This window comes from Balaenoptera ricei, chromosome 11 (assembly GCF_028023285.1).
Source record: "Balaenoptera ricei isolate mBalRic1 chromosome 11, mBalRic1.hap2, whole genome shotgun sequence".
Lineage (NCBI taxonomy): Eukaryota > Metazoa > Chordata > Mammalia > Artiodactyla > Balaenopteridae > Balaenoptera > Balaenoptera ricei.
The window spans coordinates 25,939,589-25,965,199 of record NC_082649.1 but is presented as its reverse complement, the minus strand read 5'-3'; the positions used below and the strand labels follow the sequence as shown (position 1 = coordinate 25,965,199).

General features: G+C 41.5%; 1 protein-coding gene across 1 annotated transcript; it reads right to left on the bottom strand.

Moving 5' to 3' along the window:
• Positions 1 to 17,585: 17,585 nt before the first annotated feature.
• Positions 17,586 to 23,403, bottom strand: IL17F (interleukin 17F). Its single transcript, XM_059937428.1, has 3 exons — positions 23,377 to 23,403; positions 19,549 to 19,754; positions 17,586 to 18,376 (listed from the first exon to the last, which is right to left on the bottom strand). Exons 1-3 carry the CDS (start codon positions 23,401 to 23,403, stop codon positions 18,112 to 18,114), a joined length of 498 nt encoding a protein of 165 aa, XP_059793411.1. The 3' UTR covers positions 17,586 to 18,111.
• Between the last annotated feature and the right edge of the window lie 2,208 nt (positions 23,404 to 25,611).

The window sequence follows — 25,611 nt, the reverse complement described above, 5'->3', positions numbered from 1 at the left end:
AATGCCAAGAAATGTCAATTAAGTTGTGACCCAAAAAGCGTCTGTTAGATATGAACTATGAAGCCATCAAGCCCTAGAAGGAGATGTTTCTTTGGAGAGATGGAGGCCAAAATCAGATTAGAATAGTTTGAGGAGAGAATAGAAGGGGAGGACATGGGAGACGCAGGAAGAGGCTCTTTTTGAAGGAGTTGGCTGTAAAAAGAAAGGTGATGGCCATGGGAACCTGTGACTTATTTGTAGGGTTTTTTGTTTGTTTTGGTTGTTGAAGACTGAAAATTCCTTTTTTTTTCCAGGTTTTTATTAATTATCTATTTTATACATATTATATATGTCAATCCCAATCTCCCAATTCATCCCACCACCGCCCTCCCTGCTTTCCCCTCCTGGTGTCCATATGTTTGTTCTCTACATTGTCTCTATTTCTGCCTTGCAAACCGGTTCATCTGTACCGTTTTTCTAGTTTCCACATATATGCATTAATATATGATATTTGTTTTTCTCTGACTTATGAAGACTAAAAATTTTTGAGCCTGTTAATAAACTGAGAGAAAATGGCCAGAGGTTAAAGATATAGGAGAGCCGTCAGAAGAGTAAGGTTCCTTGGTCAAAGACAAGTCAAATATAAAGCCCAGAAAGATGTCTTTCCCTACTGGAAGCAGTAAAGAATGGTTCAGATGGAGGCATATTTCTATCTGCCATGGTACTGAAAGATGTCTTTGTTTCCCCCACTTTCTCATCACTTAATTCTATGCATTCTGGTTTCTGACTCGACTGTTTTGCTGAAACTGCACTTTCCAAATTCTCAAATTACCTCCCAATTTCAAATTCAGTGGCATCTTCTCAGTTCTTTCCTTCTAAGCCTCTGTGGAGCATTCACCCTACTGAACACCCTCTCCTTCCTAAAACTCTCTTTTGCCCTGGTTTTTGTGACACTGTGACATTCTACCTCACCTCCCTATTAATTTCTTCTGTCTCCACATTGGTTTCCCTTCTTTGTCTTCTGCCCTAAATGTGGATATGGTCCCAAGATCTGTGGGTCCAGCTCTCATCTTTATAAAGATGGCATTCACAGTTACATGTCCAATCCCTGTTATATGACTTACCTGTCCAGGACTGTGTTGTTCAGACCTCCACCCCAAGATAATTGTTTGCAATAGAGCAGATGAATCAGAGTCACTGGGCATTGTGAATAGCACCAAATCAATAAAGAAAATCAATGATGATGGGCCAAATTTTCCAACATATAACTGTGATTGAGTGACTGTGACACAAACATGAAAGCAACAATACCCAGTATCACCGGCAGTGGGTTTAGAATAAAGACGAATGCCAATCCACCAGGAGATAAGAGAAAGACAAAAGGCAGACTATGAATAAAGGATAAAACTGAAACCAGATTACTCACTGAAGGACACATGTCATATATTCTATGAAGAGAGGCTCAGAGGAACCCTCCCAAGATCAGGACAAGATGACATAAAAGGATAGGGGAAAAATCAACTCTTCTGATGAAACATTGACTCAGATGGAGCTGCCAGGATCTGGGATCAGCCCCTTGTGCATGCAGTCCCCAAGCAGTGACACCTAAATGAAGGGGCAGGGCTCTTTGGTGGCACAAGTGTGTAAATCAATATAGTGTGACATGCTAATTAAAAGCACACTGAGATACCCTGACTAGAGTGACTAAAATTTAGTCACTAGAGTGACTAAAATGTAAAAACTAGCAATACCGAGCGCTGACAAGGTTGTGGGAGCAACCGGAGCTCTTATATGTTTCTAGTGGGAATGCGAAGTGACAGAGTCACTCTGGAAAATAGTTTGGCAGTTAAATGTACACTTGTCATAAGCCCCAGAAATCCTACTCTTAGGCATTTGCCCAAGGGAAATGAAAACGTATGTGCAAACACAGACCTATACGTAAATTTTTCATTATAATAGCCAAAAACTGCAAACAACTCAAATGCCCATCAACTGGTATAGAAATCAATGTTAGCACATACATACAATGGGATACACTCAACAATGACAAGGAGCAAACCACTGACACCCAGCAACATGACTGTATCTGAAAAGCATTATGGACATGAAAGAAGACAATTGCCAGAGAATATAACCTCAAACTACCCACTGCTCAAACTAAGAAATCATATTTATATTTGACAACCATACATTCAGTCCACCATTTCACTATACCTGTGATGAGCAAACAATTTTGCCTGAGGGCAAGTTCCAGAAAAGAAGAACAAAAATATTTGTAGGCTACACGTTATTTTATAAATTGTGCGGTTATGTTTTCTTTTTGTTTTGTTTTGTTTTGTTTTTTTATCAGGAGGTACAGTATCTGCACCTGGGCTTAAGCATTTGTTTAATATTTCTTTAACCAAGGGTTTCAGAATTATTTGGCAAAGTTTCTGAAATGACAGAGGCGCACATAGTACAGTATCTGGTTTTAAGTTCTGCCCTTGAATAGATGCTGTTGTTGTGTAAAGTATTCATGAAGCTCATTACTGTCCCAGATAACTGAGCCTTTATTTCTGTGTCATATCCAAGTCAACTCCCACAAGCCCCCTTCTCTCCAGGCTCAGTCTGCCTCGTGCCTCTGCGAGCAGCGTGGTTAACCAGACCGTCTACACCATCCTGACTGGTTGATGGCTCACCATGGTGATGCTTACCACAAGAATGTGACAACTGTATCTTCAGCTCCAGAGAGAAAAGGTGGGGTTGGGGGAGGGGAATGCATGCACTTTCTTCATTGCAGTGAAGCAGAAATTCTCGTCTTGAATAATGTTTGAATTTAACACAGACAGAAAGAGAGCTACTCCAATGCCATTCCCTTTGGAGACTCTTCCCCTTCCTTTTAAGACCCTTTGCCTGTTCTCAGCATCAGCTTCAAGTTCAAGGCTAAAGAAAAATCAAACAGGACAAACTTTTCTCTACCTCTAGAAGTGAAAGAGTCCATAATCATTCATGGATCAACCTGAAATACTCCTGAGTTGTTACTGTAGTTGTAATTTTTCCAGATTTCTTCAAACACTGGCAGATCAGCAAGTTCAAATAGGTTCTAAACAAAAAGGAAGAAAGAGAGAGAAGGAAGGGAGGGAGGGAGGGAGAGAGGGAGGGAGAAGAGCTTCTATGGAGAAACTACTGCTCAACATACATGACATTTCTAAATCCTCATTTTTAATTACTCCTGCTGAATACTCAGGTGTGACCAAAAGAATCAATGAGCTTAATCACCACATTTATGTCAGCAGCAGCACATATTAGAAAAATGGGTGCATCCATCATAAGCATAAGCATGATTCGGCCACAGTGTCCTTCCACTCTCTCATCCCCAGTCCCGTCAGTAGCAATCAAATCTCAGGGCAAATCTCAGAGATGCTCCTCACACCTCATCTTACAGAGTGATTGTTAATGGACAGGTGCCTAGGATTGACTGTATATTGTTTTATAGCATGTAAATTTAACCAAACATAATATGTCTAAACATGTAAACTTAAAACAGACAATCATATAAAGTTGAGGTAAATACTTTTAAGGCATGAATTAAATTCATCACTACCTCTCAGTGATTCACAGAGGCCATGATTCCTGGGTGTTCTGTCACTCGAACAAGTTTGGGAGCATCTGCCCAGGCAATCCCTGTGTCTATGATACCAAAGTTTACCATTCTTTTCAGAATATCAACCCTACCCTCATTCCCCTCCTGCTCCCAGAACCTGCTTCTGGAACCAAAAGCCTTCAACATCCACCTTTTTCATCAGTTATAAACTTTCCTTGTGCCTCAAAGATAGTGATAGCAGTAGAGGGAGAGGGGGAGAGAGAGAGAGAGAGAGAGAGAGAGAGTGTGTGTGTGTGTGTGAGTGAGAGAGAGAGAGAGAGAAGTACTTGGTGCCCAAAGGCAAACCTTTCCAGTCAGTTCAGGGCAGAACCACCTGGAAGGAGGAGATAGGCCATGAATAAGATCAGAAGGCCCTGAGAGCAGCACCTAAGAACCCAGGGGGCTGGATGAACCTGAGATTCTCTCCAGGAATCTCCCCAGGGAGGAGGGGAGGGCCCTCTGGCTGCCTGAACCAATTGTCATCTAAATTTCAGTAGGCAGGAGGACCCCAGCTGACCGGGGCCATCTTTGCTGACTTGTTTCTGTCCCCCTTGTAGACCATGAGCAACACAGTGGAGAGAATGGCACCTTTGTGATCTCTGATTCCCCAGTAGCTGACACAGTACTAGACCTTAAAAGGAGGGTTTTCGGAGGATGACTGGAAAATTGAACCTACCTTACCAGCTCAATGTGTCAACCTCCCAGAGGTGTGTACTTTTCAGTAAAGTCCTCAAAAGTGATGTTTCAAAGAGAGGACTTCAGCAGAGCACAAAGATATATTTTGCCGGCAGAGTCTCTTCCCATGGCCCACAAATTACAGCACAGGGAATGTAGTCTGTCTTGCTAAGCTTGAGACCCAACCATAGCTGACATTCCTGGAGGAATCCCACGTGAGGATGAGAACGAAGACTGAGAGGCTGTGGAAGTGGAGGAACCAGGTTTTCCTAAAAAACAGCGTGCCCACAAAGACTAATAATCATCCCCTCAACCATGTTGCCCTACTGCCCTTTAATCTATCAAATTCAAAGAGTTGGATGAAACCAAAGGATTTCAAATAATCCCTAGATTAAATGTGATTGTCATGCACTGTTTACTTTTATGCGTTTAACCTTGAACAGCTACAGGTATAGTGAAGGTCATTTGGGAGGCTGAAAATGTAGGTCGGGTTCAAGTTCGTGGAAGGAGCACTCCACCAACACTGACTTCCTTCCCCTGAGGTTACTGTAAGAAGTTGCCTGTTTCAGTCAGATGGTGAGAAGCCAACTTCAGGTCCCAGAATGCTCTTCATGCATCTCCCACACAGGGCACTCAGCAGTCAAACTGAAACAGCATCCCTCTGCATCCTTTCAGACCTACCACATGAGTGAGTCAGAGACATTTCCCTCTGAGGCCTCCACCTCCTGCTCTCACCAAAGACATGGTTCGATAGAACTGGCCACGGGATAAAGCAAAATTTCCAGAATAGACTAAAAAGAGGTCTAAACACATGAACCTCAATTACTGCTCTGAGGCATGAACAGTGGCCAGGAGATTAGAAATGGGTAGATCATGACCAATAATTTCTAGAGTGAATGTTCTCCCAGACTCGAAATATAATTCTTATTTAGGCTAATCAAACATCCAAGTTGACGAAGAGTTAGCCATGCAAGAAAGATGTCAAAGAAAAAGAAAATTCAATTCGTTTCCTATCACTGCTATAACAAATTACCGCATGCTTGGTAGCTTAAAGCAGCACACATTTATTCTCTTACAGGTTCACTGGGTCAAAACCAAGGTGTCAGCAGGGCTGTCCCTCCAGAGGCTCTAGGGGAGAACAGTTTCTTTGCCATTTCCAGCTTCTAGAGCTGCATTCCTTGACTAGTGGTCCCTTCCTTCATCTTCAAAGCACATCACTCCAACCTCTGTTATAAGTCATCACATCACATTATCTTCTGTTGTCAAATCTCCCTCTGCCTCCCTCTTATAAGGACATCTGATTACATTTAGATTCCACCATAATAATGCAAGATAATCTCCCCATCTCCATAGCCTTCATGTAGTCACATCTGCAAAGTCCCTTTTGCCATTTAAGGTAACATTCACACGTTCCAGGCATTAGAGTGTGGATATCTTTGGGGGCCATTATTCAACCTACTATTCCATGCAAGAAAGATTTTCAGAGAAGAAAACAATCAGACACACCCTACAGCACTCTTAACACAATTGAACATAATATTCTCTTGATTATTTAGGAAACAATATCTAAGATCATTCTCATTATGAACATCAATTCATCACCATATTCTAGGAGCACAGAAATGCTTGTTAGTATAGAGTTCTGATGAATAAACGAAACCAGAGATTCAGCTCTATTTGACTTCAGAATAAATTATGAGGTATGGAATCATTTTTGTTCAGTAAGAGTACCCTAAAATCTTTGAAACCTTAGAGCAAATAGTAGAATTTGAGAATTTATTTCCAAGAGGCAAGCAAATTTTTTGCTTTGCACTAGAGGTATCTTGAAACCCCCTATTTTTTTCTGAGAAATGCAAACAGTTGGGCCATTTAATTATGCAAATATAAAATACAGCAACTTAGGAACTATAGTTCCTGGGGATTAACTTGCTTTTTGTAAAAGGTGATTTTAAAGGTCATTAATACCAAAGGCAGAGTTGCATCTCTGCAGACTATGTCCTTTGCACAAAAATTCCTTTCTAACTATCAATATACTTCATTGTTACACCCTGTTGTTTTTTAATATACAGGTCTGTGTTTGTGAGTTTTTAATTAACCTTGTTGAAGTGGCCAAAAAATGCTGCAAAGGTATAAAGGCACAATTTTTAACTCCTACTGGACGACAGAACAAAAAATAGAATTGAACTAGGCATAGCTCAGGTTGCCTAGACTCACAGATTTAAGGCTGAATGAACATTTAGAAAGGGTAACAGTGCTGGGCTATTGCAGTCTGAAATAATTGTTTTTGGAGCATAACATAATTACTATGGCCATGTAATAAAAACCCCCAAATTTCCTGGTGTAAAGCAACCATTTTAAGCCCACAGCTAACATCATACTCAATGATGAAAGGCTGAAAGCTTTTCCTCTAAGATAAGGAACAAGACAAGGGTGCCCACTCTCTTCACTCCCATTCAACATAGTACTGGAAGTCCTAACCAGAGCAATCAGATAAGAAAAAGAAATAAAAGGCATTCAAATTGGAAAAGAAGAAGTAAAATTGTCTGTTTTCAGATGACATGATTTTATGTAGAGAAAGTCCTAAAGACTCACCAAAAAACTGTTCAATCTAATCAACAACATCAGTAAAAGTGCGGGATACAAAATTAACATACAGAAATCAGTAGCATTTTTATACACTAACAATGAATTATCTGAAAAAGAAATAAAGAAAACAATCTCATTTACAATAGCATTAAAAACAATAAAATACTTAGGAATAAATTTAACCAAAGGAGTGTAAGATCTGTATACTGAAAGCTGTAAGACAATGGTGAAAGAAATTGGAGAAAACACAAATAAATGCAACAATATCCCATGTTCATGGATTGGAAGAATTACTATTGTTAAAATTTCCATACTACCCAAAGCCATCTATAGTTTTGATGCACTCCATATCAAGATTACAATGAAATTTTTTACAGAAATATAAAACACAATCCTAAAATTCATTTGGAACCACAAAAGACACCAAATAACCAAAGAAATACTGAGAAAGAAGAACAAAACTGGAGGCATCACACCTTCTGATTTTAAACTATATTATGAAGCCATAGTAATCAAGACGGTATAGTACAGACATAAAATAGGCATATAGATCAATGGAATGAAATAGAATCAAAATCTCCAAATAAACCCATGCATTTATGATCAAGTAATTGACAAGGGAGCCAAGAATATACTAAATGGAGAAAAGACAGTCTCTTCAATAAACGTTGGACTTCCCTGGTGGTCCAGTGGTTAAGACTCCACACTTCCACTGCAGGGGGCACGGGTTCAATCCCTGGTCGGGGAAGTTCCACATGCCACGTGGTATGGAAAAACAAAAATGTTGCTGGGAAAATTGGATATTCACATTCAAAAGAATGAAACTAGACTCTTATACTGTTTACAAAAATAATCTCAAAACAGTTTAAAGACTTAAATATATTATATTTTTTTAAAAGGTTTAAATGTAAGACCTGAAACCATTAAACTCCTAGCAGAAAACATAGGGGAAAAACTCCTTGACATTGATCTTGGCAATGAATTTTCGGATATGACACCTAAAGCACAAACAACGAAAGCAAAAATAAACAAGTGGGACCACATCAAACTAAAAAGCTTCTGCACAATAAAACAAACAGTCAACAAAATAAAAAAGCAACCTATAAATTGGGAGAATATATTTGCAAACCACTTGTGTGATAAGGGGTTAATATCCAAAATATATAAGCAACTCATACAACCCAATAACAAAAACAAATAATCCAGTTTAAAAATGGGTAAAGAACCTTATTTTGTGTTCCAGTACCCCAATTGCACCATCTGGGCATGGGGGTTTCCCCCTCATGTCTAATAAGCAATTCTCAGACACCAGCTGGGTGTCCTATAATTCAACTCAATACTGACACCACCTACCCCGAGATAGCATCAGATTCCACAGGGTAGGGGTTCAGTTCTAAATGACTCCCCCCAACCCCCCCTTCAGATGACAGTCACAAGCCCTGGTTGTTACTTGTGCTTCTGACCAAGTAGCTACAGATTGGGGGTTCCCATGACCTCCTTCTAGGGTTTGATTAATTTGCTAGTGTAGCTCACAGAACTCAGAGGAACATTTAACTTACCAGATCACCAGTTTATTATTTAAAAAATGTAAATCAGAAACAGCCAAATGGAAGAGATGCATAGGGTGGAAACGCGACAGAGCTTCCATGCCCTCTCCAGGCTCACCACTCTCCCCAGATTTTCACCAGTTCACCAGCCCAGAAGCTCTCCAAAGCTAGTCTTTGGGGGTTTTTATGGAGGCTTCATTACATAAAATGGATTCAATCTCACAATATATACGTATATCAAATCATTGTGTTGTACACCTTAAACTTATACAATGTTATATGTCAATTACATCTCAATAAAACTAGAAAAAAATAAAACAACCATTTTATTTCAATCACAAAAATCTAAGAAGGGCTCAGCTGGGCAGTTTTCTCTTGGGATCATGAGCAGGTTGATTTCCTGGGTGCACAACCTGTATAGTCACATCGGGCCCTCAGCTTAAACAGGTCCCGTGGTTGGTTTAACTCTCTGCTCAACATTCTGAATTTTTTAATGAGTTGTGCACTTTTTCACTAGGCCCCATAAACCATGTAGCCAGTCTTGCTCATCAGGTGCCTTCAGATACTGGTTGGGGCTCGGCCTTTGAAGACTCAGCTAGACAAAGTGAGCAAGATGGCCCCCTCACATGGCTGTCGGCTGGGAGTACCCTGGGACTGTCACCCAGAGCATCTACACATGGGCTTTCCAGCATGGCATCCTCAGGGTAGCTGCGCTTCTTGAATGGCCATTGGCTTTCCCCAGAATGGGCATCCCCAGAGAACCAGGTGGAAGCTGCATAACCCCTTGTGACCTAGCCTGGGAAATTGTAGAGCCTGACAGAAGTGACCAGGCCTCCACCTGCCGGTGGCTGGGCAGGGCAGAGATTGGCTGTCAAAAACCAGACAGTTGATCAAGGTAGTGAACATCCTCGGGGAAAATTGGAGGGAAATGAAGATGTTGCTCAGAGATTCCCAGAAACTTGTGAGGAAGAGGGCCTGGGAAAGAACTGGCCTTCCTATACACAAGCAAGATGAGGGCCATTACAATCTGAGGTATTTATGGAAGCTGGCACAGTTGAGAATCTATTGGTTACATTTCCAATGGGCTTCCCCTAAGCTTAAAATTCTGCAGTTGCATGATTAAGCAAATACTGAAATTAACGTGCTCTCTCTGACCACTCACAGAGAGAACGATCCTCAGAGAAGATTCTGTGATTCAGAGATTCCAGTGCAGGCAAGGGATTCCCAGTGGACCGCCTACAGGAAGGCAATGTAGCTGAGGAACAAAAGGAAGGATAAGTATTGTCACCTCAAGGAAGGTACTAACTCAGTCTCTGCCTCAGTGTTCCCATCTGTACAGTGACACGAATTAATAGTTCCTACTTGTGGAGTTATTATGACAAATGAGTGTGTGAATGCACATAAGTTAGAAGAGGTCTATTCTATTGTAACCATTCAACAAGTGTCAGCTTTCATTAAAATGGGTTCCAGTAGTAATGAGAATACTAGGGAATCCCTTGGTATTCATCTTCTGTACAGTAAGAGTAATTAAATCAATTCTTTTTTTACTTTTACTTAATTTATTTTTTTATTGAATGAAAGATTCTTTAAATTCTACAATGCTTTACAATTTTCAAAATTTTCACACACATGATTCTATATAATCCCATAATAACACTTTTTTCCCCCTACCTCTATATTGCCCCTCCCCCTGCCCCTCTCCCAACTGGTAGTTTTTTCTCTATATCTGTGAGGCTGCTTCTTTTCTGTTATATTCACTGGTTTGTTGTATTTTTTAGATTCCACATATAAGTGATCTCATACAGTATTTGTCTTTCTTTGTCTGACTTATTTCACTTAGCATGATGTCCTCCAAGTCCATCCATGTTGCTGCAAATGGCAAGATTTCATTCTTTTTTATGGCTGAGTAATATTCCATTGTATATATATATACCACTTCTTCTTTACCCATTCATCTGATGATGGACACTTAGGTTGCTTCCATATGTTGGCAATTGTAAATAATGCTGCTATGAACATTGGGGTGCATGTATCTTTTCAAATTAGTTTTTGGTTTTTTCGGCTATATACTCAGGAGTACAATTCTTGGGTCATATGGCAGTTCTATTTTTAGTTTTTTGTGAAACCGCCATACAGTGGCCTTACCTAGTAAAATTCATTCTCATATGACAAGAACTTCAATTCATCTAAATTCTCAAACCCAAATTATAGTACTTAGTGGATTTCACAAAGCTAAGCAACATAGAAAGAGAAAAGATTTGTTTGCTTTTATACTTAATTCAATGTCTATGTGTTTTCAAATACAGTCACCAGAAGTTTGGCATCCCATATGCAGACACAGTCAAAAGCAAGTGGCTTTCTTAATGGATCTCACTTGAGGTTTGAGGTAACCGCAGAAGGCAGTCAGGCGTTTGACAAGTGGTCTGTGGGAAATCTGGGTCTTTTTTCTCTTAGAGGTCTCTTAGGACCCTGGGAAACTCTTGCCTCATGGATTAGTATTTTCAGAATTTTTCGTGAATAGCGTGTCCCTTCTGGGGAGGCCCATCACACGCAGACCCCACTCCAGCTTCAGCACACACAGCCCCCCCAGAGCTGTGCCTCCCAGATCTGGTTTCTGTCAAAATCACGAGACCATGGTTGTGGGAAATGGTTACATGGCTTCTGGTGTTGTTACCACCACAAACAAGGTCTGGTCCTTGCCTTCAGGCCATGCAAAGGGCTGTGGTATGTCACCTACAGACAGCATATAAGGAAACCACAGAGGTAAGCCAGTGGAGTAGGAAGTCTCTGAGAGAATAGAGAGAATGCACATAGAGAGAATTTTAACATGGAAGGCAACTGTACATATATAAAGACGTACACTCTTCTGTCTATAGTGTATGTATCACATTAAAAAGTAATTAAGGGGGCTTCCCTGGTGGCGCAGTGGTTGAGAGTCTGCCTGCCAATGCAGGGGACATGGGTTCGAGCCCTGGTCTGGGAAGATCCCACATGCCACGGAGCAACTGGGCCCGTGAGCCACAATTACTGAGCCTGCGTGTCTGGAGCTTGTGCTCCGCAACAAGAGAGGCCGCGATAGTGAGAGGCCCGCGCACCGCGATGAAGAGTGGCCCCCGCTTGCCGCAACTAGAGAAAGCCCTCACACAGAAACGAAGACCTAACACAGCCATAAATATAAATAAATAAAATTTAAAAAAAAAATTATCTGTAGGACCAAATATTAGGCAATGAATACAATGATGTAAAAGTATAGTTATAAAAATAAAAAAAAAAAGTAATTAAAACAGGTATAGGCATTATCTAATTTTTCTAAGCAAAAATAGTTAAAGGTTCACAAATAAAGAAATACCTAAACAAATTCTGGTTTGTCAACTTGAAAGAGTAGTATGTAGCCACTAAAAATCATTGTGAACCATATGGAAACAGAAAATGTATAAAATATAATATTAAGTAGAAAATATAGATCGCACATATGTTGCAGTTACAGCCTTATATAAAACATGTATCTGTGAGATGAATGAGCAGAAAAGAAAGCAAAATATTAATCTAAAAAAATACAGATGAAGTTGTTTACAAAACAGAAACAGACTCACAGATATAGAAAACAAACTTATGGTTTGGGGCAGGAGGAGGAATAAATTAGGAGTATGGAATTAACAGCTACACGCTACTTATGTAAAATAGATAAACCACAAAGACTTACTGTATAGCACAGGGAACTATATTCAATATCTTGTAATAACCTATAACGGAAAAGAACCTGAAAAAGAATATGTATATATATATATATATATATATATATATATATATATATATATATATATCTGAATCACTTTGTTATATACCTCAAACTAACACAATATAGTAAATAACTATACTTCGAGAAAAAAAGTGATATGTTATTATTGTGGGATAATGGATGGCTTTTCCCTTTCTTAATAACACACCAGACAACACATGCCAGGTACTTTGCTAAGCACCTTATATATATTATCTTATTCTAGCCTCTCAGCAATCCTGTGAAGTAGGCACTACGATCATCCCCATTTTACAATTGAGAAAAGAGGAACACAGAGAGGTTAGGTGACTTGCCCAAGATTATTAGTAATTGGTGCAGCCAGTAAGTGCCAGAGCTGGCATTTGGCTCCAACACCTACATGCTTAGTCATTATGGTGTGGTTTCTGATATTGCTATGATGCTCATACAATTTAAGAGAAGAGATGAACATTTTGCAGGTAAGAAGTCTTCGTGTTCAAATGGGTGTCACTCTTTTTTTTCTTTTTAGTTTTGAAATATGTTCTCTTCACCACTGAGCAAAATTCTCAAAATCAGCACGGGTAAGTAGCTGCTAGTGTGCCAGCAGTAGGTCACAATTTTTAAAGCATACATTTCACACAGCCCCCGTTATAAAATCACAAGACCAAGGTCACACACCTGCTACTAGTAAACAGAGGTGTGTTTCTAGAAGGACATCAAGTAGTGCTATTTGTAGATCAAGGGTTAATCCTGAGAACCTCCAGTGACCTATGTAAGAAGCATTTTAATCAGTCTTCATTTCCAGATAGGAAAAGATTCCAGTGAAGAAATATTAAGACACTTATCCAAGTTTACCCAGGTAAACTGATTAGATGATCAGGCAATAGGAGATCTGATATGTTGTCCAAGAGACCGGAGTTTAAACCTTGAGGCTAATATTTACTAGCTCTTGTGACCTTGGGCAAGTAATTAATTCCACAGTTCCCTCATCTGTAAAACGAGGATAATAATATTTCCAAACTCACACCACTGTTGTAAGGACTAAGATGCGTGTAAAACAGCACAGTGGCTGACACACACAGCCAACACTCAGTGTATACAAGCTGCTGTCATTGTTATCATTTTCATTCTTTCTAACAACCCTCAATAGAATTGTTATTGGGTTTAGCTTCCTGGGTCACATTAATACTCCAGATACGAAAAGTAAGATTCCGTTACAAATACATTAAATCCTATCACAAACATAAGAAGATGCAGAATTACGACTTGCTAAGTACAACCTCCCTGATTTTCAGATTCACAGATATAAGGGATAGGTGCTTCTCTCCACTATCCCACACCTGATCTCTCACTGACTGGAGGGACTCTGTTTTCCTGGGTACTCTTTAGGGAAGAAGGAATGTTTTTGTAGTCTGTTATGACACTTGGAGATGCACAAGCAAGGCTTAGAGCTCGTCAGCTTCAGAAGCTACCTTTTTTCCAAAGATTCTTTCCTTGACACCAAAGAGGGTGCCAAAAAAAAAAATTGATATCTCAGTGTTTGAGAAAATGTGTGTTCCTTTGTAACCTGAGGGGAGTCAGGTTGAACAGGTACCCCTTCTGCAACTTACTGAACCAAAATGCTTTATATCGGTAGAATAGGCTACAATGCACATTTGGGACAAAGGGGAATTTTTTTAATGTATTAAATCTATAGCTTCCTCCGTAGAGAAAGAGATCAGATTTGCAGTTACCAGGAGGGGGGCGGAGAGGGTGGGAACTGGATGAAGGTAGTCAAAAGGTACAAACTTCCAGTTATAAGATAAATAAGTACTAGTGATGTGATGTACAATGTGATAAGTATAGTTAACACTGCTGTATGTTATATATGAAAGTTATTAAGAGAATAAATCCTAAAATTTTTTATCACACACAATTATTTTTCTATTTCTTTAGCTTTGTATCTATCTGAGATGATGAATGTACACTAAACTTACTGTGATCATCACTTCGTGGTGTATGTAAATCAAATCTTTATGCTGCACGCCTTAAACTTATACAGTGCTACATGTCAATTCTATCGCAATAAAACTGAAAGAAAAAATCTATAGCTTCCTCTACTCTTTTCAACTTAATTTAAGGTGTTTAAACAACCCATCTTTATAATAACAACATACTAACAATATATAGGTCATTTGTTTAAACTACCTTAAATTATATATTGAATACATGTGTATACAGAGAGTAAATAGAGAATATAAATTTAATAACCACGAGGAATATTATAACTGTGGTGTTTAAGCATAAAAGTTGGTTGTGAGTTTCCTGGGGCCAAGCAAAATGGGAAACATAAGTTCTGTGCCTCTTGGGATAATAACTACCGGTAACTAGGTGCCTACAATTTCCTGGGTACTCAATTGTCTTTTACGTTTTTTGTTTCGATTATATTACACTACTCTTTAAAATAGCTATTATCCCCACTTAACATAGAGGAAGCTGAGTCTTAGAACCACTAATTTGCCTAAATTTATACAACCAGAAAATAGTAGAACCAAGATTCAAAATCAAGAGCTGTCTAAATATTAAACACATTTTTTCTACCTCTCCTATTAGAAAGAAAGACAAACAAATTTCATAACCATTTTCCTCACTGTAAATTACAAGCGAAACTTCTCCCATGTGACGTCATAAATACAGGTGACTTCTATCCAGGTTTGGGGAGGAAGAGAGAGGGAGAGAGAAAGAGAGAGACTGAGAATGTGTTTTTCCCTTCAGCCAAGTCTTCATAAGTATGAACTGGATATCAAAAGAAAAGTCTATATGCTTTCAAGTTTCCATGTGGAAAGAAAAGTTCCTCTCTCCACACACTATATGGTGATTGGATTTGGACGCCTGAACCACTCAGCTTGACCACTTCTCCTACAGGCAAAACAAGGTACCTCCAAGTCCTAGAAAGCTGGGCGCAGAGCTGAGGAGCACAGGAGGGTCTCAGGTGGCTGCCAGGGAAGACAGAGTCCCCCAGGAGGGAGCCATCATTCCCTAGGCGCCTATGCTAGGGAATCTGGGGACAAACCGGCGCAGTGTGCCACCCTGTGAGTGGGAGAAGACCTGCAATTTCCTGAACAGCAGCCAACCGCGGAGGGAAGCTGTAACTCAGGGCCCCAGGCTCCAGGGGGCGCCATGTACAATGTACCTGGAGATGTGGGCTGGGGAGGTCCTTCATCACGGCTCCCAGAGCCCTTATCGGAAACGCTATAGAACCAACATGAAAAGTCACGAACTTGGAGTCAGTGAACCTGCTTATGTCACTAACTACCCAAGTGACCTTGAGCAAGCCACCTAATTCATCTGGGCCTCATCTGCAAATAAAAAAGGTCGACAGGTGATCTACAGGGGCCCCTCCAGCTCTAACTATGTGAATCTACCACAGGAGAAATTGCCTTCCCTCTGACCTTGTAACCGGCCTTCTGGTTTCCATCCCTTTTATACACTTACCACCAAAATTCTCGTATGAAATACAGCTGTGCTCTTATAACATCTGTAATAGAGCATACAAAACCATCCACAAGGGGGCCCTCTGCCTACTGTCCTTTGCTTACTGCCATGTTCATTCATTCACTCATGTTTTCAATCGTTCTCTCAAGAAATATTTATTATGCATCCTCCACTGTGTCCCCGTGTCCACATTATCCCAGGCATATGCTGTTCCCTTAACACACCAAGCTTTTTTGTGCCTCTGCACTTTTGTTTATACTGTTCCCTTTGCTAGGAATGCCCTTCCCTCATTTTCCTCTAGAGCAACTCTTATTTAACCCAGTGCAAAAGTCATCTCCTTTCCGAAATTTCCTGGTGAGCTATCATCCTCTGTGTCTTCTTTAAATCTCAGACCTTGATCATGGTACTTAGCACATCGTTTTGAAATTACATGTGACCACGTGTAACAAGATAATATCTTGATACATTCAGAGGCATAATTTTTTCCTCTGCAATGTCCTTCACCTCTATACTTCTCTCACCACTCAGATTGAGGCTTTGTGTGTGTACTACCCTCAGGGTAAAGCTATTACTGCCAAAATGAACAGGGAAAGGAAGATTCATTGCACAGATTTCTGCTCCAGTATGGACTTGTGGGATTCACAGCAAACTTACGAAGCTGATAACTATGAGAGAAAATGGTTTTTAGATTCCAAGAGGCTGAGCATTTTAAGTACAAACGTCAATGTTTACACCATACGTGAAAGACTCTGAAGCAAAGAGAAGAGCCCGCTTACCAGCTCCTCCATCCTCACCCTCACCTACAGACTAGGTAAAAGTTGCCCCCACTAAAGAGTGAAAAATGGGTGCCGGGCTCCTGCCCGCTGCCCATCCTCAAGCCAAGTTGCAGGTGGGAGTGAGAACTGATGCCCCATCCCCTCTCCGGGACTGAAAGGCAGAAGAACACAGATGTGCCTTGAACCGGTAGTGTAGCAGTGAAGGAGGAAATGTGGTGCATCTGGGCGAGAGAGGGACCAGTGAGCCTCTGAGTGGTAGGGAGACCAAAATCTGGAAGCCCCTGTGTCCTCAAGAAGCACAAGAGATTCATGAAAGACCACCAGTGATTCCAGATGCAGAGTGACCGCCATGGCCCTAGTGACCAGGGGCTCTGCAGGCAGCCGCTACCAAGACCATGGACCCCGCCATGTGCATTTGTTACTTTTCTTCGTGTCTCCAGTAGCTACCACAGTGGCCAATAGATGTTCACGTTGTAAAATAATATAGCCAGGAAGACAGAGCAGTAAAGAGTTACTAGGGAATGCGAGCCCTGTTTGCACCATTTTCTTTAACTCTCCTCCTAACCCCCAAGAACCATTAATAATAGAGGAACTCTCCAAGGCATGGAAACAGAGAGGAGATTGCTGGTTGCCAGGGGCAGGGTGTGGGGGAATGGGGAGATGTTGGATGAAAGGGACACACTTTCAATTATAAGATGAATAAGTTCTGGGGATCTAATGTACAGCCTGGTGACTGTAATTAACAATACTGTATTGTATTCTTGAAATTTGCTAAAAGGGTACATCTTAAATGTTCTTATCACACACACACAAAAAAGGAATTATGTGAAGGGATGGAGGTGTTAAGGAACCTTATTGTGGTAATCATTTCACCATATATACATGTATCAAATCATTACCTTGTTATCACTTAAATTTACACCATGTTATTTATCAATTATGTCTCAAGAAAGCTGGGGGGAAAAGCTAATATTACCAAGATCACACACAAATAATAATAATAAAAATTCTGACACTAGCACTCTGATGAAATATGAAAAACAGATGACAGGTGTATAGAATCTCATTGTCTTCAGGTCCACAAGGTTCGTGAGTACAAGCTGAGACTGGAAACAAACATCTGAAGCATTTTTCAATCATTAATACTTTATTATATTAGTACTTGATATATTAATTTTTCTCCTACAATTTTATATAATCAATACATCATAAATACATGGACAGTTTCCCTATAGGTATAAATATCAGGCCAACCTCATCTATATTTAGCAAATGCTTAATAAACAGGTGCTGGATCCTTATCCCCATCCTTCCCGCCCACCCCATCCTGCACAGACCCTCCCACACACTCTTACATTGTGGTTATTTTATTTGTTGCCTTTTGTGGAGCAGAAGCCCATTTTACCAAGGGGGACCCACCCAATGACTGCATGGCTGGGAGGCGGTCATGATAGCACATAAGCAGAGTAGGTGAGGGTCCTGCATTCTCCTCCATCTATTTTCAGGGGGGTGGGACACTGGAACATCTCAGGACTGTATAAAGATTCTGAAGCCCCAGAAAGTTACTCTATCTAATACAGAGCTTTGAGAGTCCCATGCAGATCTTATGAAGAGACCTGGGAAGTGGAGAGAATTGGGAACCACACAGGACTCATGGCAAAGTGCTGGGTAAAGAGGGGCGTTTCTACAGCTTCTTCAGCTGAGCTGATCCGCCGCCCTCAAGCCACGCACGTAGCGGACGATGGGGGTGACACAGGTGCAACCAACAGTCACCCGCACCTTCTCCAGCCGGAAGGAGCGAGAGCAACCCTGGGACTCCCTCCGGAGGACCAGGAACTCTTGCTGGATGGGGACGGAGTTCATGGAGCTGTCTTCCTTCCCCTCGGCGTCGATGCAGCCCGTGTGCCTGCACCGGGCCTCTGCAATCTCGGAGGGGAACCGGTGCGGGTCCCGGGTGATGCTGCAGGAGGAGCAGGGAGAAGCCGACGGTGAGACCGGGGGTGGGAGGCGGGGAAAGAGGCACAAAGGATGGGGGCCCCGCGGCACTGGGCGTCCGCTTGCAGGGAGGCGGTGCCGGGCGACTCAGGGCGGCAGCGCAGGCGCGGAGCAGACAACCTGGACTCAGTACGCCGGCCCGTGGCGGGTGCTAAACTCCTTAGGCCTCAGTTCCCTCAACTTTAAAATGGGGGTTCGCAAATTCCTCTCCCGTGGGATTGTTACCAACACTCGGTGATACAAATGCATATGAAACGCCGCACCGTAAAACGTTGGCATTCCATGAATGTTAGATCTTTTCGTTCATTTCCCTTTTCATTTTTATTATTATAATCATCATTCATCCTTTGGTTAGAGACTGAACCTCACTAGGAGGTCCCCCAGTACACAGTCTACAAAGCCTGCTGCTTGGGAAAGAAAACCAAAGCCCCGGGGGGTCGGTGAATCCAATGCCTTCTTTCAATTTCTCCCTCAGTAGCCCCCTTGCCAGGGGGAATAAAGGCAGCAAAGCCAACCCAGCCAGCTGGCCAGCGTACACTCTCGCTTCCCAAGGCAAGCGGTGCGGGCAGCCCCGGAAGCACTTCTAATGGTCCTCGGGCTCTGTTTTCATACTTACATTTAGAGCATATAAATGAGTGCTTGCTGTTCCGAGAACCTCCACGTAAGACAAAATCCCAAGTCTGGACCCTGAACATCCCCTTCCCAAACTGGCCTTTCTCCTCCACTCTGGCCTCCTCCCCACTCCTTGAAGACTGAAATCCAATCTGAGTGGCTCTCTCTGAACTGACTTTTCTGGTTCCCACTTATCTCCATGCAGAGACCATTATGTAGGCTGCTTTAAAGAGTCCTCTCTTCCAGCACAGAAAGTTTGTAAATTCCAAATCCAGGGCTGCGTGAAGCAGAAAAGGGCAAAGCGTCGATGAGAGTTTGGAAGCAAAATAGACCTTCGACCACATAAGAGGACTTAGCCCAAAATAGCAAGAAAATGTGAGCACCCAGGGAACGTGGAATTTCCGTTTTTCAGAGTGAATGTAAGGACTATTATTTTTTCTATGTTTTTGAAATTTTCTACTTATGGTTAGAATAAATTAACATGTTTTTCAAAAGAACGTGGAGGTCAGTCTCCTTGGCACATACTTGTAATCCCAGGGGGAGCTGGAGCGGTTCTGGAAGTCGTGTGAGAGGAGAGCGCCCTGGGTCTGCCTGAGGATGCGGATATCAACCCTCACAGTGTGGTCCTCCGGAGCGGGACAGAGGGCAGGGTCCCCAGCTTTGGGGGTTTTCCGAGCTGCCACCTCCCCCAGGAGGGTCAGCCCCAATGTCAACAGCAGCAGGGACTTGACCTGGAAATAGATGAGAATGGGACTGGTTAGCGACTCTGGTGTCACTTGCTGACAAGGGACAGGTCATGCTTCAGCTGAACTCAGCATCCCTGGGATGGGAGCAGGGCTCCTCTCTGAACCTCAGGTCCTCACCTGGCAACAGGAACAGTCATACATGAAGATACCAGGGTACCAACCTGAGAACTAAACTCATTAGCCTGGTGATTGAGCCCTCTACAGTCCGAGAGCTCCTGAACAGGGAGAAAGAAAGACGTCAGGATCTGGGACTGGGTTTAAATCCTGACCTGGTCTCCTCACTGAACCTCTGTTTTCTCTTCTTTCCAGCCAGAGCATAACACTTGCTTCATAATAATAGTCACAAGATTAAATAAAACGTTCTTTGTAAAGCACCTACAATAAAAATAGGGGCTTAAGAAATGATAGCTCTTGCTTTTAATTTCCAACCTCACATCCATGAATCCTCCACAAAACTCTTCGTCCCAGCCATCTCTCCACCTGGAATACACTGCCCCACCTCTATCCATCCAAATCCTCCCCTTCCGTCAGGGCCCCACTAGGACTCGGTCTCCTCCAGGAACTGTCCCGAAAGTAGTTCATTCATAAAGCTTTTACCATCTAGCACTCAAGCAGCCCTTCTTTATTGTCTGGACATGCAGTATTTGTGTTCATGCAGACCTACACCTATTAGATGGTAAGTTCCTGCAGGAGAACATGTCATAGAACAGGTGTTCCAAAATACTTTCTGGATGAATGAAAGAGCGGGTGAGTGAATGCATGAACAAAACAATCCATTTAAATTAACAACATAGTTAAGCTCAACGCATTCAGAAAAACACCATGCAAAACCAACTGTAGCAGAGTTCCAATGACGCATGCTGACTGAAGGAAGCAGAGGCACTAAGGATGCACGACAGAGAAATGGAAACTACTTCTCTTTAGCTCCAGAAAATATATTTTTTATACTTACATTGAAATACCAGTTTATCTGGTATTACAGGAGTGCACAAAGAAAGAGTTCAGTGAAGACCTAATTAAAATAAAGGAAGAGATAAAAATCTCTCCAGCTTCCCTTTCTCACGACTTGCTTTGCTCACCCCACCGTGACCACCGACCCTCACTGGGGATGGACAAGCCTCATCACCGATACTCAACATAATGCAGACCCAGGGCTGAAAGTGAGTTACTTTCATCCTCGGGGCTCAGTGTCGTTCAGGCTCACACCTTCCGTGAGTTAGGGTTGGGAAGGTGCTTAGACAAGTTGGTTTAAAGGACCTTCTTTTTATCTTTTGCAAGTGCTGGAGGCAAGAAATGAAAAGAGTAAACAAAAAGGTCATGGTATCAAGTGCTGCACTAATGTAGCTGATACTAAAAAGAAGCTGAGAGCAAGATTGACCCAGATAAGCCTGAATGAGGCTGATTTGCCTCCAGATAATCAGCAGGTGTCTACTTTTGTCTCCTGCAATCATTCATTCATTCAACAACTCTTTCCTGTCTCTGGAGTGTGATGATAAAGGACATGGGCTCTGGAGTCAAAAGTCTTGGGTCCATAACTCAGTTCCTGGACTCTTACTAGCTGTGACTCAGTTTCCTCCACCAGCAAATGTGGAGATTAAATGATAGGATCCATATATAGCATGAAGAGCAGGGCTGGGACATGGAGAGTATTCAGTATAGGTACTATTGTTAAGTCTACATTGTCCTAATGATACACAGTGGACGGGAAAGATGTGGAATTTGCCCTCATGTAACTTCTGTCTAGACAAAGCATTATGACATTGTAAAAAGTAAAAGGATGCCTGCTTAGACAAGACGGTCTTTAGCTTCCCAAGCATCACCTCCTTACGTTTCTTAAGTAAATCCCTCCTTTGTGTTTCCTCTTTCCTCTTCTGTATCATAGTCACTGAATCATTTCTAATTTCATTATCAAAGGGGAAAGGGGGTGGGGGAGGGATAAATTAGGAGTTTGGGATTAACATATAGACACAACTATATATAAAATAGATAATCAACAAGGACCTACTGTATAGCACAGGGAACTATATTCAATATCCTGTAATAAACCATAATGGAAATTATGGTTTATTTATTCAGTTATATATAACTGAATCACTTGCTATTTATCAATGTTGCTAATACAACATTGTAAATCAACTCTACTTCAATTAAAAAAAATTTATTGAATGCTTTCTCTATCCTTATTGGTTGTTATATTAAAATGGCCAAGTTAACTAAAAGCCATGCCTGCATATATCTGCTATTTCAGAGAATAGGTTTAGTCATTCTCAATGATATCGATTAATCCTTCCATGAGGGAGAGACCATTATTACTCCTCTATACAGATAAGAGGAATAAGAATGCACAGAGGGGCTTCCCTGGTGGCGCAGTGGTTGAGAATCTGCCTGCTAATGCAGGGGACACGGGTTCGAGCCCTGGTCTGGGAAGATTCCACATGCCACGGAGCAGCTAGGTCCGTGCACCACAACTACTGAGCCTGCGCGTCTGGAGCCTGTGCTCTGCAACAAGAGAGGCCGTGACAGTGAGAGACCCGCGCCCCGCGATGAAGAGTGGTCCCCGCTTGCCACAATTGGAGAAAGCCCTCGCACAGAAACGAAGACCCAACACAGACAAAAATAAAAAATAAAAAAATTAAAAAAAGATCATCTCTTCTTTAAAAAAAAAAAAAAAAAAAAGAATGCACAGAGAGGTTAAGTAACTTACCCCAAATCCCACGTTTAGTAAGTGGTGAAGCCAGGTCTGCCTGACTCCAAAGCCCATGCCCCCTTAACTACTGCGCTTGGCTGCATTTCATACCATCTCTAAAACAATATATGAATATAACATAGTATTATCATCACCATAGGCCATGATCATTTATGAAATCCGAGCTCTTTTAAGTTGCATGGCTTGTAAAAAGAGAGAAGAAAAGGATTATTTAAACCAATAATATGGTGAGTGATTTCCCAAGCCCTGCTTTCATGCTGCTGTATTTTAAATTCTTCGAAGGTCTTACCTGACGACTGCCAGGTGAGATTCTAGATCCAGGGGATGTAGATTTCCGTCACATTAACATCTGCCTCTCCTCCAGGAGGAAGGAGACAATGCAAAAATGATCAGCTCTCAGAGATGGGGCAAATGTCCCTCCCATAGGAGCTGTCCAAGTGCATCACCAGGTGGTTTCGCTCCCTGCATCTAGGGCACTCCTTGTCATCTGCTCGTCTTGGGGGAATCATTACCCCTATTGGGGCCCCAGCTTCCTTGGTTAAAATAAACATGTACAGATCCTAAAAGGCTGGCTAAGCTCCCCCATGAGATGAGGGCCAACTTAACTCTACAATGGTGGCCACAAGAGAGACCATGTCCAGTTTGTGACCCCAAGAACTTCACAAGCTAACACCAACTATGCCAGAGCCATTGGTGAAGAGCTATGGTTTTACACCCCATTATAATTTCTGGTTATTTTTTCTTTTTCTCCACCAGACAGTGATCAGCATTAAAGTCAGCTCTGTTTTTTAAAGAAATGACCCCACAAAAGACCCCAATCTAGCATCATTCCTTAGAAATCTGCTTTCCTGAAATCCTAGGGATGACTGTACCAACACAAGAATGATCCTGACTACTCACCACGGCCATGTCACGCAGCAATGTCATTGTCACTTTGCTCTGGTCACCTGCTTCGTGCAGGAAGCTCTTTCTGTGCTGTGTTGCCTTGTGTGTGCCCGTGTGGTATCAACGAGAGCACTGTCGGTTTTATAGCAATCTCTGTCCTTGTTTCAATTGACCTGCTTACTGTCTAACTTGTGGTTGCCCCAGAGTTACTGACGAATGTAGTGTTTTTTTTTTTTCCTATTCCACTTCCTGAAGGGGAGTCGAAGGGGTACCCTAAAAAGGGATGATGAAAAAAGAACCAAATCTTCCTCTTCTTCTGCCCCACTCCCACCCCCATTGTCTTCACACTACAGCAAATTTCTTAACTTATGTACTACAGAGATGAACCAAGTGACAAACTGCTGCCATGATCTTTCACGTTCCTCCACAAAATGGCTAAGAACTCTAGTCACGCACCTTATGTTCTACTTTCCAGTCATGCAGTGTGAACTGTGATTTAAGTGGATAAGTCATCCTTCGAGGAGGCTCGGTATTAAACAGAGGACTATCTTTAGCTCTACTTTATGAATGGAAAAAACAAAACCAAAGAAATGAATGGCATCAGTGAGAGATTCAGAAATTATATCCCCAGGCAGTTAGTTTCATGGTCTCCCTGAACTAATTCTGTTTTAACCCCATGGTTAGACTCCTACCAGTGTTTAATAGATTGATAATCATTACTTATACAACATATAAACAACTATTATCTTGGCTGTGTCTGACTGAAGATGGTTTGATTTTTTAAACTAAATGGATTAGCAAGTAGAACCTTTAAATGCTCTGATGTGTAATTTTAAATGACCTGCAAAAAGTTAATTTATCTTAGTTCAGTTCAGGTCAACATTTATTAAGCACTTGCTGTATGCCGGGCATTACAGCCTAGGGATACACAGACATTTCTGAAATAACAATAACTTACACTTTTTAATGCCCATTAAGATCAGGTAAAATTACACATGCTCTGTTAATAAGGCAGGGCACATTCTAGCAGGGTAAGGTTACTCTCCTCCATCACGTGCTTGAACAAGTTTGCCCCATTTTCTTTAAATGTAGGAAATAAAGAGGAAACAGCTCTTGGGTTCATGAAGCCCCTCCAAGATTGATCAAAATTCTTCTGTGATCACGAGTCTTTCACCCGTGTTTCTCCTCCCCATGCCTGTGCGTTCTTCTCTACACCTCCCCTCTGGGACAATCAGCAATGTAACCCCCCTAAGAAGACCTCCTTGAATCACCGTTCCCTCCCTCGTTACTCTGTGCTCATCTTTAGTCTACCTCACACATGCTTATATGTTTTAGGATGGTTCTCTGGGGTCTTCATGGACTTGGGGTAACTTCAGTTCCGCCCTGTAATCTCTGTCAGCATCCTTCTCTAAATATATATCCCCAAGTATACAATCTAAATTAAGACAGTGTATATATACAATGGAATATTACTCAGCCATAAAAAAGAATGAAATAATGCCATTTGCAGCAACAGGGATAGACCTGGAGATTGTCATACTGAGTGAAGTAAGTCAGAGAGAGAAAAACAAATATATGATATCACTTATATGTGGAATCTAAAAAAGAAAAAAGTGGTACAAATGAACTTATTTACAAAACAGAAATAGAGTCACAGCTGTAGAAAACAAACTTATGGTTACCAAGGGGGAAGGGAAGGAGGGATAAATTGGGAGATTGGGACTGACGTATATACACTACTGTATATAAAATAGATAAGTGATAAGAACCTATTGCATAGCACAGGGAACTCTACTCAATACTCTGTAATGGCCTATATGGGAATAGAATCTAAAAAAGAGTGGATATATGTATATGTATAACTGTTTCATTTTGCTGTACAGAAGAAACTGACACAACATTATAAATCAACTAAACCCCAATAAAAATTAATTTTAAAATAAATAAATTAATTAAGACAGTATATTTTCTATGCATACACCATTTCAAGACAAGTCCCCTAGGCAACCCATTTCAGGGCAGACTGAAGCCCTGAGTCCATCATATAGAGAATTTTCAAGGCCTCTCTGGATACATTCTTCCATATACTCAGTGAAGCTGACACCGTGAAATCAAGAGTCATGTTTTCAGATTTGCTTGTATCACACAAGCTACCAAAGCAATATGTGCAATAGACCCTTAAAAGCATATTAAGTTGAGTGGACTGAATCACTCACTTTCTGAGGCAGTCTCTTCTCCATGCAGAGCCAT